The 16,925-nt window shown below is 49.4% G+C and overlaps 4 protein-coding genes across 4 annotated transcripts; 2 read left to right on the top strand and 2 right to left on the bottom strand.

Annotated features, from left to right (window-relative positions):
• Window positions 1-824: 824 nt before the first annotated feature.
• On the bottom strand, window positions 825-1,658 carry EPUS_01441 (uncharacterized protein; the record flags this gene model as incomplete). Its single annotated transcript, XM_007788384.1, has 1 exon — window positions 825-1,658. One exon carries the CDS (start codon window positions 1,656-1,658, stop codon window positions 825-827), a length of 834 nt encoding a protein of 277 aa, XP_007786574.1.
• Window positions 1,659-2,441: 783 nt separating this feature from the next.
• Window positions 2,442-3,332, bottom strand: EPUS_01440 (uncharacterized protein; the record flags this gene model as incomplete). Its single annotated transcript, XM_007788383.1, has 1 exon — window positions 2,442-3,332. One exon carries the CDS (start codon window positions 3,330-3,332, stop codon window positions 2,442-2,444), a length of 891 nt encoding a protein of 296 aa, XP_007786573.1.
• Window positions 3,333-6,256: 2,924 nt separating this feature from the next.
• Window positions 6,257-8,499, top strand: EPUS_01439 (uncharacterized protein; the record flags this gene model as incomplete). Its single annotated transcript, XM_007788382.1, has 2 exons — window positions 6,257-8,196; window positions 8,253-8,499. 2 exons carry the CDS (start codon window positions 6,257-6,259, stop codon window positions 8,497-8,499), a joined length of 2,187 nt encoding a protein of 728 aa, XP_007786572.1.
• Window positions 8,500-9,773: 1,274 nt separating this feature from the next.
• EPUS_01438 (uncharacterized protein) lies at window positions 9,774-15,629 on the top strand (the record flags this gene model as incomplete). The annotated part of the gene is made up of 10 exons (XM_007788381.1): window positions 9,774-9,792; window positions 9,843-10,942; window positions 12,251-12,373; window positions 12,424-12,474; window positions 12,528-12,668; window positions 12,718-12,765; window positions 12,825-12,842; window positions 12,890-15,119; window positions 15,169-15,338; window positions 15,438-15,629. The coding sequence occupies 10 exons, from the start codon at window positions 9,774-9,776 to the stop codon at window positions 15,627-15,629; spliced, it is 4,092 nt and encodes a 1,363-aa protein (XP_007786571.1).
• Window positions 15,630-16,925: the final 1,296 nt, after the last annotated feature.

Genomic DNA, 16,925 nt, shown 5'->3' with positions numbered 1-16,925 from the left:
ACCCAACCACCAGATTTATTTCTTAGACACCGTCACCCAGATAGTCCATCACAGTTTCGGCACGCAGAAATCAGAGGAGGCTGGCGAGATGATATAAGCTTTTGCTGGAACGCAATCTCAAGCTTTGTTGAAATGCTTTGACCATTGAAAAGAAACTGGAAACTGAAGCTGTGGGATAGTGGGATAATGGTAGTGCAGGGATTAGTGCGGGGATTATTGCGGTGCAGATCCACTGCTGCTGCTTGGTCTGCCGAGGTGCCCGTGCTACGGAAGTTACTCGTACTCGTACCACCCACCTCACCCTCAACCAGTTAAAGGCAGCTGTTGGCCCCAATGACCGCACATTTCGCCTCTGGTATCGAGAGCTCTGTACTCCGTATTGAGTTCATTTTCTGCCTGAGTTCCGCAAGTAGAGACATCTTTTCCTTGCTCAAGGTGTACAGATTCAAGAGCCACAGGGCCAAGAGATGGTCTTCCATACCGTGGTGGCACGCTACGCCGGCCCGAACCCGAGGTCAACGCCAACACCCCTGCTTATCGATGTGGAGCTGGCCCGGCAACCGGGTAGCAACAGATGAGGCTCAACGACGGTCTGAGGACGGAACGGATAGTAGCCACCTGATCAGGGGCGAATTTCGTGTTATTCTGTAGAGCGAACTACAAGCCGGGACCTCATGTAGAGTAGGCTGAAGTTATAGGTAACGAGCAATATTATAATCTCCAGCCACGCAACGCAATGCTGCATTCCAAATTTCCAGATTATCAACAAAGTTATTTCGTAGCAATCAAGAACTCCAGCGCCATGCCACAATCTTCTTGCTAAATCACAAATAAGCTCCGGCAGCTCCTGCCATGGCTCCAGCACCCACTGCGTACATTATTCCAGGGCACCCTGTTGCTCTGGCCGCTGCTCCACTGCCAACAGCGAAGCCTCCAGTACCACCCCCTGTGCCTGTGCCACTTCCATATTGTGGACAAATACCTGTCTGCAATCCATAGCAAGCTTGTTGACTGAGAGAGCTGCAGACGCTGCTTGCGCTCGCTACAGTCGTTGAAGCCCCTTGGACTGTGATGCCGACGTTGGCCCCCGACACCGTTACGCCATTGACCCCGCCGCCTAGCGTTGCAAGGCATGACTGATATTGATTCGAGCAAGATGTGGCGTAGGATGAGCACTCGGCAGCGTTGGCGAACGTTGTCGGTATGAAAACAAAAGGGAAGACGGCCCCTGGAACGGTCGAACCGGTGAATGATGGCGCCGGCGTCGTTGTTACGCTGGAAAAGAGAAAGCCACTTGTAGCTGTTACGGACGACGGCGGCGTTCCTGTCGAACCCCCAATAATAACAGCGCCAGTGCTCGACCCTACGCCAGTACCTGGTGCCGTTCCCCCTATCGTGCCTGTACATAATGCACGGACAGGACAGCATGCCACGTTTCCGGCTGAGTCTCGAGCGCAGACCTGGTTCGTTGGGCAGCAAGCACCACTATTCCCAAGTGCACCGCAGTTTGTGAATCCACCCGGACACCCTTGTCGCTTAAATAGTCTAGGAGAGGAATCGGTATAATCTAGAGGATTGACATATGGCGATAAGCTGTCGAATGAAGCTGAGGCGCCTGACAGCACAAAGACGACTGAGACGAAGACCGAAGACCGCATCTTGGGGGAGAAGCGTGGCTCGTTCGAGATGAAAGTGTGGACGGGGTGAATCTGATCGAGGAAGCTGGTTTGGGACGGTGGAGTTTATCATTTGCTGATGGATGCAACGTTTATTTCCCGCGAGTCCCGACACTCAATGGAATGGGATAATACGGCGAGAGATTTAACGGGGCCGAGTCTCAAGAGACTGAGTTGCAGTCGATGATGTATTTCTGAAGATTACTATTAAGCTGCGGTCGATCACTGCGTCAGCTTTCCGATGGGCCAATTGGCATGGCAACACACTTAGTAATCGGTTGTGGCACACCACCTGCAGGTTTTCTCAACTACGCCACTCAGCCTGAACTCTCATGAGTAGCTGGAAAGAGACAATGACCATTCGATGTGCAATACGGCTCCGTGAGGACACAACTTCCCAATCACAGAGTCGAGTTCTTGACAGGATCTTGGTTCATGAGTCCAGAATTTTCAGGTTCGTCTTTTCCTGCTTTAAGGTAGCTTCGTCCCCTCCTAAGGATGAGCAACAAGAGAATTCTGCAATACTGAAAGCGTATGGGACCTTCTTATTCTCAATGCTGATTTCGCAAACTACACTTGATCTGATCACTCCCTTTGATGCTACATTGCAAGCCATTCCGAGCCGGGCGAGCTGTACTGACTCTACTTGTAGCTAATAGGATCAGGCGAGACTCGCACACTCGTGTCGCACAATGTGTATAATTTCTTGCAAGTGTAGCCGAGGAAGCAGTAAAAGCACACGGCAAAGCGCGGCCAGACGTTTATCTAGTATTCACTGAGAGCAGCAACTGGTCCACTATGTCTGGCCCCTTGGATCTCATTCTCTTTCAATATCTTCTCGATTTCATCCATTTCCTCGTCCGCCAAGTCAACTTCCTTTCCATTCTCCAGAACCCTCTCTTCGGTGGTTGCGCCAGGAATGGGAATGATGATAGGCATACCATTTCTGCCACTCAAAGTCCTAACCCACCCTATTGCGAGCTGAGGTTTGGTCACTCCCTTCTTCTCGGCCAGCTTCTCTACCTCGTGCGTTATTTTCATGTTCGTGGCTATGACGTCCTCTTGAAGCTTCGGCAAGTGCTTTCTCACGTCTCCTTCTGGGATATCGGCGCTACTCCTGATGAGCCCTGTCAGTGCCCCTCTCGCTAGTGGCGAATATGCTACAATTGGTATTCCCAGCTCAGCACACGTTGCTGCAATCCCGTTTCTCAATATGTCAGTAGCCCACAAGCTGAGTTCGACTTCAACTGCGGCAATGGGATGTACTTTGTGAGCGCGTCTGATCGTCTCAGCTTTTGTCTCGCTCAATCCGACTCCCTTGATTTTTCCCTCCTTTACAAGCTCTCCAAGAGCCTTGACACTCTCCTCGATGGGTATGTTAGGATCAACTCTCGCACACTGGAAAATGTCCAAAGTCTTCTTCCCATCCAAAATTCGCAGACATTCGTCTACGCTGCGTCGAAGGTTGTCAGGACTACAATCCATTCTCATCGTTTCCGGCGAAAAGCCTGACTTGATGCTAAGAACCACTTTCTTTGCATCTTCGGGGTACTTGGTAAAGTACTCTTTAAGGAGATGCAAGGAATTTCGCTCCCTAGTGCCGTAAAGGTCACCACCGTTCCAGAAATTGGCACCTGTTGCAAGAGAGGCTCGCATGGTGGCTAAGCATTGAGATTGTGGGGGTGGCTCAGGCCGCCATGTTAGACCTTATGACAGGACTGTCAATGGCTGATGAAATAGTAGTAGAAAGGAACATCGTGAGTACATACCCATGAGGCCGTAGCCAATACTGCCAACTGGCTGTCCGACTAACGTAACCATGATTGTTGGATTGATATGTAAAATCCTGGATGTTGAAAGCTCAAGAGATCCTGATTTACTGTCTGCTTTCGACTAACTGGAGGGTAAGTCGTCTTAAGTAGAACTAACCACTAACTAATGCAAATTGTAAGTACCGTTAACGCCGGCGTTGGCTTCGGGTTTAGCAGAGTGATGTCCATGATCAAGCAGAGTTCAACCGCAGCCTGGCTCCGTAACAGAGGGTTTTATTTTATCAGTATGGGAACATAAGAAATACTGTTGCCATCACAGGAGCCCGGAGTTAAGATTCGGGCGTCTCGGAGAAAAAGACTTCGGTCATACTGCATAGGATCGAAACTGTACACTGAAATGGAGCGTCTAGCCAATTTGAATCTGGCTGTACGATGGTGTAGTATTGTGGACATGCGTCATCATTGACGACTATTGGTCATGACGTTGCTACAAGAAAACTAATATCTTTGACGACTTCAGGTTGCACTAGAATGATTTCCAAGGTGGTCAGCAACCATTTGTTCCAGTAAGTAGCTGTGTGTCTACTTTCTGGTGTGAAATGGGCCAATCTACCATCAGTGCCGTGGTTGATCACTCCATGGCCAAGGCCTAACCCACCAATGAAAACCCCTATGCAAAACCTCTGCACACTTAATTTCGCTTTTATAGCGTCTACTCCAGGCACAAAAGCTCAAGATAAATTGGCGCACTTTGCACCAGGAAAGTGGATATCCTCTTCCATATTTGTTAGGCCAAAGTTGATTGGTGATCACCTGAATATTCCTGCTACATTCTTCCTAACACCGGCATGAACTACTATCTACATGCGATTTCTGCGTGGATAGCACCCTACCTCGTCGAAACCCAGCGGACCTCTGAAAGCCGTAAAGCGCCAGTCAGCCACAGGGCTGAAGTAGCTCCTCAGGTCTACCACTCGTCTTTCTTCTACCAATAGATCTGGCCAAACTTCTTCCCACACAACTATGATACTGAACCTCGGGTAAAAGGGCTGATCATATCGGTTACCAATATGAGACTACAACGAGTCAATGTCAGAAACCGTGGTCAACATCGTCTTGCTTGTGATCTTGCAGCTCCTAATACCGGGCGCCGGGAGGTTCATTGTCAGGCTATAGCCGAGCTTGAGAGAGTATTCGATTACGGTCATGTTGATTTTAGCTTGGTATGCGGTAATGGCTTCCGTGATGATTGGAGTTAGAGGTCAGCTTGAGCACGCATGGAAGATGGGTTTCGTAGGGGATGGATCGAGGGTGGCGGAGCGGAGAAAGACCTAGAGGTGCGGTTGGGGATGAGATGAGCGAAAACAGACTTGAGCATAGATTGAATGGTAGGTTCGTGAGAGATGACCGGATCAATATGTCTAGGTTTGCTGATATTGTATGGATTGTTGGTAGATCCTTGGCCTTGTTTAAGTATGGCTTAAGTCTCTGGGCTAGCGGATATTCTGTTAGATTGTCATCTTGGGATATGAAATTGCGCAGACAGAGAAATGGTCCAGCGCGCGAAGCCGGACGGTACACTATCCGGATGATGCTTAATTCTGCAGCCGATCCCACACGGCCGGCTGGGTGTCCAAAGTGTCAGGCCCTGGGTTCCATCACAACATACGGAATTATGTAATAACTGTGGAAGAAGCCCAATGATATAATCTTTACCTTCGGACTGACCGAGGGACCTGGAGTGAGTAGTGGTGCTCTTGCCGCTGACATAGCTGTTATCCGCACTATGCCAAGAGCCAGGAGGGTGATCCGAGGATCATTGACAAGCATGCTTGGAGCCTTGATAACGAGGGCATGCTCGGAGCCTTAAGAACGAGTGCATGCTGAAGCATTATGACTGTGCAGTCACCCAGCTGGGCTCGGCCAGTAGTAGATCTTGGAGATATCATAACACGTGATGCTTGTCAAGCTAATTTAGACGCCGGCCAAAACTGCAAAAGGAGCTCAAATCTAACTATATCTGGTTGACCCAGTACCAGGGGTCGTTCTTGTTAGGCGGATTAGGGTGGAGGATCATCTCATTTCAATAGGGTATCCATGGACAATTTATATATTCGCCATGTTTGATCATTTTCGCGTGAGAAGTTCTGGAAACGTGTACAGGATCGTTAAGGACTCAAGAATTCGGCCTCATACACGCGCTGAATAAAAAATAGAACCTGCTGAAGTTGGGTGCTTGTGTACATAAACAGAACCGTGCAGCAGAACCGAACGAAGTCGGGGTCGCTAAGATGGATATCGCGCAAGTTGGGGAGATTGCGGTGCGGGGTCCGTGCGTTGAGAATTCTTTAGCAAATCTTAGTCCAGGGGAAATGGACTAATTGGCTAATTAGGCGTTGCCAAACTTCTGGATAACCAAGTCCCAATTAGTGCTGCTTCCAGAGCCCCTGTTAACTTTGCTTTGTTCTTTCTCATCCTCCACCTTGTACACATCTTTCCTATTCTTAATATTTCTTTTTTTGGTTTCAATCTTCGAGGACTCATGCACCTCAGCCACTCCTTTATACCGTTCTGTCACCTCGTGCTCGATTCACAGCTCGTTAATTCCATTCGGAGTCGCTCCTTTTCTCTCGCCCATTCCAGTCGGTACCAACAACTAACAATACGCCCAAGTCCATGCAAACACAAATCTAGCATCGCAATCTTTGGATAAGGTGTTCTGATATCTACGTGGAGGCTATCTCATTTAATCGATATCAAGCAAACCACGACCTTATATTCATTGCCCTCTATTCCATACATCCCAAGATGGCTGGCCACTCAATTCTGCATCGAAAGCTCTCTGCGCGGCAATCACCGAGATCGCGGAGAATGGTTGATGATCCATTACCGGCGGATGAAGCTCTTCTGAACGTGGATCTCACACCAAGTATCGTCAAAAGAGAGCCGCAGGTTGCAACAGCCTCATCAGCCATTACGTCTAAGTCTTGTGCGCCAGATGACTCGAGCTCAATATGCGAGAAGCCTGTGAGCGGCTCCAGCAATACCACTTTGCCGATCGCACTCGGTATTGTCATTCCTCTCACCGTGGCCTTGGTCATTTTTCTGGTTCTCCACCGGCGCCATATTCGAAAGTTACGCAGCGAAGATGCCAATGACAGACACAAATCACTTGACTTTGGCATGGGAGATGTCAACCCTCCTGGTAGGAAAGGGGGTAAGCCGAAAAAGAAGGGGAAAGCACCTCCAGAGATGAGCATTGCCGACACCGAGAAGACATTAGGACGCGGCCATGGTCGTGGATTGTCCATGGACATGGATATGTCCAATCCTTATCTATTACCCCCAGAGCTCCAACAATCGAGAGAATCACTCCATTCGATGTCCCGCACGGTGAACAGCGGAGATGATAAATACCGCCCGGCGACGACTTTCATACCTGATGATGGGACTACTTCGCGGGAAGGCAGCACTAGGCATGGGGCGGATGACTCTTCGAGCTACACTGCCTCCACCCGTCGCGTCTTTGGAGAGAAAGAGAACGAATCGAATCAAAGTCTTCTCCGTCACGCCCAGAGAATGTCTCGATCCATGCCACCGACAAGAAGGACCTCTGTTACCTCTGCAGGCATTGCACCAGTGACTCAGGAATCGGAACAGTCCAACAAAGTTCCTAGAAAGCCTGTCTCACCAACGCCGCCAAGTGAAAACCTGGCACCAACATCGTCTGATGAAAACAGAGATTCGTATCGTAGTGATGTCAGTAAAGATGGACCCGTGGCTGGCTTGAGAAAGAGCAATGACTATCTTGGTGCTTTTATTCGAAGTGGAGGCCCCTCTGCTCTTGAAAACAAGAGTCACGAAGAGAAAGGACGTACCGCTCCTACACCACCTCCCGTTGAGTCTGCGGAACAGGTCACTAAAATTGGCATTACCTCGCCGTCGGGGCTTGTCGCCGAACCTGAACCACTTAACTTCGACTTCCCTAAGTTTGATATATCCATTCCCACCATCCAGATGAGTGCACCGGATACAGATTCACAAGTTCCAGAAGTACCTCTGTCAGCAGATCGCGCAAAGCCGAGGGTAGAACAATATGAGCAGGATTTCGATTATGACGTTCGCAGGTTGACTATGGGTATTCGACCACTTCCTCCTGACGACCCTACCGAAGATCCTGAACAACGAGCCATCCGAATCAGGTCCTTCTACAAGGAGTACTTCGATGATGCTAAGCCTGGGCCTGTTTACACCCAGCAAGACTACCACATTGGCGGCGAACACCTTGACTATGATGGTCCAGCATACCATGAGTATTCTGGCCATTTTCGCAACAATGGTATTGCCTATGCACAGCCCATCGCAAGACGTGCGATGACACCTCCACCTCGCGGAGCGTCGAGCTTACAAGCTTCAAGCCGGATGGTGGCGTCCGCATCTGGCGGACATTTTGTGCAGGCTGGTCCCCGAGCATACTCCTCGGCATCTGTTCGTTTGGGTGGTTCCAATCGAGGCCCGCCAAAGAAGAAAGCATCACCACCGACACCCCTTCAAATCCTTCCGACACCGCACTTGCTCAAGGATGATATGTTCATTCCTATAGATTTTGCCCCACCCTCCTCCTTCAAAGAGCGACGAGCTGGCACCCCAGATAGTCTCAAAGGTGGTCTGCGGCCATATTCACCTGCTCTTCCCCCAGCTTTGCCGCTTGCTTCCTCATTTGACGATCTGGCGGTGATGCCAAGCCCGTAAGCTTCACTATTCGCAACCACCCCTTCTGAGCGAAATACTGATGATCCTTTAGGCATGCTCTTCGCAAATCTGGAGCCTTCACTGCACTCGACTTTGCACCCCCACCTCGATTCAGATCCAGCACAGAAACCAGAAGTGAATCCCGCAGTATCCGATCGAATCAATCCGGGATGTCCGCAGCGCAATTGCATAGCATTCGTGCTGGCGCATATCGTGTGAGCCGCATTCCTCAAGATCTGGGTGGCACCAGGCAAGAATTTACAGACACCTTGCGACCTCAATGGGACATGAGAAAATGATGTACTGCTTTTATCAAAATCACATTTTCACCCAAGCGAGTACAAACCCTTCGAAGGCTGCAAACATTGGATATTTTCTCCTCCGAGCTGGACTTGCCGTGCATAGACTTTCAAATTCACTTTCTCTGGTCGTGGGTAACGATACGAAACACTTGCCGTTAAGCCGTTGAGCTGCCTCAGCGCAGCACTTTGTACATTCTAAAGATCATATAGGGCACATACACGGGCTATATATATAACAGCATGAGGCATAATACCACGAAGACTTTGCTGTCTGTGGAGCATCCTCTATCTCGTACCACCTGCGAGAAATATATGTTCTCACACTACTATTAATAGCGAACACGAGCAGCTGTGATCCTTCTGGTGTGGCAATAGGCAAAAGAACCCCTTCTACCATAGCATAATCTGACACGACTCGAAATCTCAGAGCGGTGTTGTGGATTATGTACATAAGAGAGGTTCAAACCTTTGACTTTGGTATCTTCTGATACATGGTGAAAGAGTAAGCAGTACTCCCTAAATCATTCTGAATTGGATACAGCAGTACGGAGTACTCCGTACTTGAACCACAAGATTGCTCCGCCACCGCCCGCGGTCTTCGCTAGTCAACCACGGGCAATTAATTTAGCCTTCTCCCATGAAACTATGGCTGAACCCCTGTAAATAGTACCCAAATTAGGCAATACTGGCAAACTAGCTATGAAGTGTCAGCGAACTAGACGCATTTAACATGGTCGCAGGGGGTCCTGAAGAAACTTGTTCGAAGTTGGTTATGGGGCTTCAATTAGTGGGTTGTCTTTTGGTGCGTGGCCCGTGGAATCAAAAGACCCTCCAAAGCGAGCGAGGAGCGAGTTACTCCTTCAGCTTTCTCAATGTAACCATAAGCCTTCACTCGCAGCTTTTCTTCATCCTCCACTCCTCCGCACATATATATTGATCTAAGGCTTTTAAGTGTCGAATCATGTCCTGTGTTTCGTAACGATTTGCAAGGCCTGATTGAAGTGTAGGTTGAGTCAACCAATCATTGCCTCGGATGAAACTGCGGTTTCTTCACAATTGAAACATCTGTCAGACAAAACATCAGACAGCAGCATCCGCAAAGCGTGGAAGATCGCAAGACGCCATCTCGGAATCCATCTACACAGAACGTCGTTCGGATCCAGAGGCTATCTTCTTGCTTGTGTCAGCTCTTCCGCAGCTGCTCGCCTTCGGCGGCGTCATCATTGTGCTGTTATTCATCAAAGCGAAATTAGTAAATTCATCCTGCTATAATGGCATCTAATGCAACTGGTGGGTGTTTCCATAACGCTGTCTATTCGTGACGCTGATCAGCCGACTAGAGATAGCGACTTCACCGGCCCCAAACACTTTTACGACCCAGACGAGCTTCTTTACCTTTCCACCTTCTTCCTCCGCTGCACCTCCGCCTACAATTATTGTTTCGACAAGCTCCTCCGGTCCACCATCATCAGCGGCGCCTTCTCCTCCCACACCGTCTATTGTTCTGATAACTTCAGTTACAACACAAAGCCCGGCATCGGCGGGTGGTACGGGCTCGCCTTCCGTGGTCGTTATTACTTCAACTGCATCCAGCAATCCTCAACAAATTTCTTCATTGACTGTAGCTTCTCCCTCTAGCCGGTCTTCTTCTCCAAGTGCTGCACCTTTGGCAACAAGCAATGCTGAGAGTTCTGCGAGTTCTGCGAGTTCTGGTGGCTTGTCACAGGGAGGAAGGATTGCCGTAGCTGTGGTGGTGCCCATTGTTGTCATTGCTTTGCTTGTCGTTGGGGTTCTGTTTTTCTGGAAGAGAAGGAAAACGCGAAAGAGCGCTGAGGAGCAACGAAAGAAGGAGATGGAGGAGTATGGTTTCAATCCTAACAATGACCCGTCGTTGCCTCCAGTAGGGGCTGCGTATGGTGAAAACAAATCTGAAGAAGCCGAAGACGGCATCGGTTATCGAGGCTGGGGTACTACCAACTCAGCAACCACGCGAAAACCTTCTACCAACCTAGGAAGTGGCCAAGGAGGAATTGGAGTGGCATTGTCAGATGGCGCGAGCAATAACGCAGGGTACGGTTATCAGACATCTCCTTCGCATGGCACAGAACGACCTTCCGATGGGCATTCAAGCGATCCTCTTGTGGGTAGCCCACATGTACGGTCTACCTCAGGCGATTCAGATCTTGCGGCTTTGGGCACTGCACCTGTTGCTGGTGTCGCTCGACAAGACAAAGGCATTCACAGAGGCGCATCGAATGCTTCTTCGGCATACTCCAACGGTCCTGCTCGGTCAGAAGGTTCGGACGACATGGCCCTACCTGGTGGAGCGCCAGCCGGACCCTACTATCATGAGGACAGTCCATACTACAATGAGGGACATGGCCAACCTGAGCTCTATGGCGACAACGCGTTTGGAGGCGCACAACCAGTGATAAGAGATGTACAAGCCAGGCGAAACACGAGAATCGAGAAACCCACTATATCCCCCCAACAAGGAAGTTCTGGCATAGCACAGAATTTCTAGTGCAGTACAACAACTTATTTTGGTTTTTGCAAACTGAGCTTACTGAGCTGAGAAAGCTTTAACCCGTTTGCTATCTCAATGAGATTCCGCTTCCAAGTTTGACTTTCAAAGTAGCCAGCGATTGGCATTGACTGGTCAGAACAGAGCGATTTTATAATTAAGCGTGGATATTTTTCATTTGTGTTGTTAGGGGCCTTGGTCATGGATTTCGCAGAGTAAGTAGTTTCTGTGGATAATTTTCATCGAGTCAAGCACAGGTCGATTGGGACATTCTAGGTCTTGAATGTCCTGCATCTAAAAACTTGGAGGACTATGGACTAGGTAGTTGGAATGTTAGACATTTCGAACAACTTCGTTATCCCACGTCGTGACTCCTCCATTTAGCTCACATATTGTCTGAATATGGACTTGCAGCAGTGTGGACTTTGCTCCTCAGACGCGGATGGAGAGCAAAATCTTATGCAATGGTTGAAGTACTAGTATGGCTTCAGCGTCGGAACATTGCCAGGAAGGGCCGAGGTAGCGAGTATGGCCCATGTGTTGAAATCATTGGTCCACAATCAATCACTGCAAGGTTTGTATTTTTTGGTACATCGACTTGACCAGTCCGCCGTTTGCACATGGCATGGCACCGTTAACATTATTCTGCTTCTGGCGCATCTGCTGGACGTTTCCCAGCGCTTCGCAGCACTGCTGGCCTCCGTGAATCGCTCTAATCCATTGAATTAGCCCAAAGTCAGACCAGCCCGTTGTAACCTTACCAGCACGTCCCTTGGGCCTGTATTGCGGGCCAGCATATGCAGCTTACCGCGTGACATAGATGACAATCAGGGCCCTTGATTGATACTTGGAAGGCACGGCAGCATAAAATATGCATTCTATCCGGGGAGGGAAAAGCATATCCCGCTATCTTTCACATTGAGCCTGTATAATTTACAGAACGGGATTACGTGGCCAGGACTCTCTGCTTTCTCTTGACTCTGCCCCTTGACTTGTGATGTATGTTCCCGACCTCATACAAAATTATTCGAAACAAGTCCTCCTCATCCACAGGCTTCAGCCCGCTGATAATTGCACCGTTGTTGTAGGAAGTTTGGAAAACAAATACAAAAGCGGCAGCTTGACTTGCCAGAATATGCCGCAAGCTTTCTCAACTACAAGGCTCTTAAGAAGGTCTAGACAATGCCGTCGTCAGTTTGCTGTTTGTTGTTGACCTCGATACAGCTCATCAAGCAGTTGAGTGCCACACCGACCATTGCTGCTCAAAATGCGCAAGCCGAGGCGCAAGGAAGCATTGATCCCAAGATCGCCCTGCGTGCAAATAAGGAGGTCTTTTTCTTTCGACTGGTTGGTGCCAACACGCTTTCAGTGGGCCTTTTCGCTCATGGAGGCTTCAGGAGCGGGAGATCGAGAAGGTCAACGTTTTATATCTTCAGAAAGAAGCAGAAGTATGTACTCTGCTTCTCCTCTTCCTACTTCTTGATCACTGACTTCACACCAGTTCTCCTTGCGCTTGAAGACGTTACTGGACAAAAGGCGTACAATCCAAGCCCGCAATGCCTCGACGTCAAAGATCTCAGCTAGCTTTGCGACGCTTGTCGAGGGTTTCCAGCAATTCGACAATGATCTCAACAAGCTTCAGGTGCGAACAGAGAGGCAGGACCTAGCGTGCATGGGGCTGATGGTGGCAGCAATTTGTTGAAGTCAACGAGACTGCGATTTCGAAGATTCTCAAGAAGGTGGGTAGAACCCCTTGAGGCCTTCCTCATGTTCACCACCCTGGGCTAACAGACCACAGTGGGATAAAACGGCAAAGGTCTGCATCCGGTTTGAGGGTTTCTGTTAACGCTGACAAGAAGGTAGTCCCGAACTAAGGAGATCTATCTGCAACGTGCTGTAGAAATCCAACCCTGCTTCAACCGTGATGTCCTTCGAGACCTATCCGACCGCGCGACAACCTCGAGATTGGATCTTGAAGCCTGGGTGGAGGGCGAGAACATACAGTACGATGCAACTCGTCCAGCTGATAAGGTAACCGGTCAGCGGGTGGGCACTGACGAAAGCGATATCGATCTGCAAGTTCTACAGACTGTTGCGACCGACAATCTGGCTTCCCTCAAGGAGTGGATAGTAAGACTGGGAAGGTCGCCGCATGCGAGTGATCGATTCACGCGGATATTTCTAGCCTCCATCCACGACTCATCCGACGAAGCGCTGGCTCTGCTTCTGCAGACACAATGTGTTGATCTACATGCCGAGGATGATATCAACGAGCGGAATTGCTTGCACGAAGCTGCCATTTACGGTCGGGACTACGTCCTTCGTCGTGGCCTTGCGGCCGGTGTCGACGTATCCCGGGTCGATGTATATGGAAGAATACCCTTGCATTACGCCTGCCTGAAAGGAAGAGTAAATATGGTCATAACGCTCATAGAAGCTGGCAATCAGACTGTTGATTACAAGGACCATGACAATTTCACACCTTTAATTCACAGCATCGTTCGACATCAATTTGCCTGTGTGCAACAGCTGTTGATCCACCATGCGCGCATCGATCCACTTACAGCGGCGGATCACATTCCCCTCAACCTAGCCTGTCAACATCAATCCATACAGGTAGCCAGTCTACTCCTAGAGCGTGGAGCGAAGCTTCTACCAGATGCAGAAGGCCTGTATCCACAGCATCTTGTTGCCAGATCCAGTCAAACTTCCACCCTGTTGCTACTTCTGAAAGACCATGGCGCAGATCTAAACCAAAAAGACAAGCTTTATCAGTGGACGCCATTATTCCATGCTGCTAGTGAGGGTCGAGTAGAGTGCTTACGAACATTGCTTGCTAATGGCGTGAACGTTGACGCTCTGGACGAAAAGGGCCTTTCTGCAATGTACTATGCAACATGGGAAGGACACCTGGAATGCATGGAGCAGCTGTGGCAACAGTGTCGTCGCTCACGGACAACCTCAAGCACTCCTCGCGAGGGATTATTGCGTGGACAAGGACGGCAATTGCCTGATCTCATGGATGCTGAACTGTCAGGAAATCCGCAGGAGGGAGACGGTATCCCTGACCTCTCTCTTCCACCACCTATAATTCCCCTCAGAAGATACGGGCACAATTTTCTGGACACGAAAACTCTAATCTCAATCGGCTTCTCGCCTGGATCTGAAGCGATCGCTTTCTTCAACGAAGGCCGGTACCCTGCGGCACGAATCACTATCTCATCAAAGCTATCGGATCTCATTCCACGAAACATCATGTTGCCCATTCAAGAGGATTCGAGAACCGTATCGTTCCAAATAGATGGTCTTGACACATTTGCTGTCGATTTTGAAGTCTTCCCAACCTTCGGCTCGAAAGTGATCGCGAAGTCTGTTGCTTTGCCGGACGTTTTCAAGGCCAGTAAAAGTAGTTCTGGGTCGTGCTGCCTACCATTATTCGACCCCCGTTTGCGAGCTATTGGTCAGATCAGGTTCAGTTTCCAGGTCATCAAACCATACTATGGAGATCCTCTCGATATTACTCATTTTGCAACGTACTGGAAGGCAACTAGTGCTCTTGATGACCAGAGCGGACTTGTCACTGGGTCTAGTCTCTGTGGCGATTATCTGCGGCTCTATATACAGCTTACCCACGATAGCATTCCGATTGTCTATCCGAAGTATAAACTGAATCATCATGGCTTGAATGTCCCTATTAGCCAGTTGACCCATCAAGAGATGCACAATGCAGGTGCTGGGGGCTTTTCGGCTGTCAGAGATCCACTGGCGGATATCAATTCCTCAGGTTCTGTTCCATCACCAGAGATGTTGCAGAGGCTCATCTGTTCCACTCTGTCCCTTCACAACGTGCTAGTTAACCTCAGAACCGACATTCACCTCAACCTGCAAATATTATACCCTACAGCCGGGGAAGAAAGATCATTGGGCCTTGGCCCTACCGCTGACATCAATGCCTTTGCTGATGCTATACTGACAAACGTCTTCGACCACGCAAGGTTGTCGAAGGAGCAGAGCCCCGATTTTATGAGGTCTATCGTTTTCACGTCGAATAATCCTAATATTTGCACGGCATTGAATTGGAAGCAGCCAAATTGTAGCCAGACTCCCTACATCTGAAATAACTGGGCTGACTTATTGGCCAGATCCGGTCCTACTTTCTAATGATCTGCTTGAGCCAAAGAATACTCGTTCAACCGCGCGTTATCACGAGTCGCTATTTAACCAGTCGGCCTGCTCCATGTCAATCAAAGAGTCGGCCAGAATGGCGCAGAGCAATAACTTCATGGGTTTGATGGTGCAATCTCGAGTTCTGGTGAGTAAAAGCTGTACTTCTCTTGCGTCCCTTTCCACTAGTCGCCACTTCTAATGCTACACGTCCCAACATCCTTTTCATCCTCCTAATGCGTCACAGGGAATGGTTCCAGCATTGGTCGACACGATCCAGGAGCTAGGCCTGGTTCTGGTGGCAGATACCTCCAACGAGAAGATGGGGTCGAATAGCGGTGGTGGCAGCACAGAGGGATGGTCGGCAATGCCCGAAGGCGTCAATGGGATACTGAAGCCCAATGGCATTCTCAGATTTCATGACACCATTGATATGTAGCGGGTTCGACTTTACACAGCATATTCACCCAGTTGTGGGGGAGAAAGGGGGCGGGATTCGGGGGGACTCGCTCTTCTACAATCAATCAATCAACCAACAGTCCATTCATGACCCACTCCCCTCACAAACCAAGAGTCATCTATATTTGGTGATCAAAGCAACGATGGCCTCACAATTGCCGTGACATTCATATTACTGCTTGCCCCGGACAGCTCCAGCTTTACCTTAGAAGTGGTTATTTACTCAAACTATTGGCGTGGCATTCATTTCTACATTTTTACACACGCCGACATATCCATGCTTTTCCCTTTCTCCTCCTCCCCCAAGGCTCCCGGCGCGGGACTGAGTTAATCTACACACCTTCCCCCTTTAGCATGATAAAAACCGTCGCCGCCCTCTGCCACCGCGTCGATCAAGATGTTCCAATACCCGGCCTGGATAGCCGCGGGAGGGGGGAGCTGAAAATAGGCTCGCCAACTGACAGCGGGCCGTCCAGTTTTGACGCCAAGAACGACAGGACCTTTTCGTCATCTTGCTCTCCCTAACTACTTACTACGTATTCTCTTTATAAAATAGCGAGCCCCCCCCTCCCCGTCCGAAAAAGAATAAATAAATAAAAACACCACGCGTGAGCATCCGGGCGGTCAGTAAGCGCTGTGGCAGAACGGACAAGCAAGCTGGAAGGACTAGTTTAAATAGCCAAAAAGAGGGAAAAGATATTTATCCTCACTGGGCTTCGACTGTCAGACAAACGCGGCCAGCCCCACACATGATGTGGCAACAGAATCCTCCCCACCTCCCTCCAATGCGCAGACAGAAATGGCTTGGCGTTTTGGAGAAGTCTCGGAACTTACTTTTATTGTTTTATACAGATTGCTGGCGCGATTTTGGCGATATCAGACATGAAATCGTTGCGGATGGCAGATCTGTCGGCCACTGAGTCGGGATTAACAGGGGCTAGCGACGTTGTTACTGTTGAGTAAATATTAAACCGTCGAGGTGTGGTAAATCGGCGCGGGAGATGGAGGGAATACACGAGGGCGAAGTGTTGAATGTGGCAATTTCTCAAGAAATGGGGCCTACAGGGTGCGGAGGGAAATCAGGCCAGCTTTTTTGACGGACCAGGTTGGGCTGGGAACGGACAGAAGCAATTCGGAGGCCGTAGAATGAATCTTGTATATTGGACTTGAGCTTGTTACTTACCAACCTTTTATTTAGCTCAAACTTGTCGCCTGGGGATCAGAGCCCCACCAGAAATCTATGCTGAACAGCGAAACAAACCGCATCAAGTCCAAT

This window comes from Endocarpon pusillum, assembly GCF_000464535.1.
Source record: "Endocarpon pusillum Z07020 unplaced genomic scaffold C716229, whole genome shotgun sequence".
Classification (NCBI taxonomy): Eukaryota; Fungi; Ascomycota; class Eurotiomycetes; order Verrucariales; family Verrucariaceae; genus Endocarpon; species Endocarpon pusillum.
The sequence above is the reverse complement of the archived record's forward strand: the minus strand, read 5'-3'. Positions and strand labels throughout refer to the sequence as shown.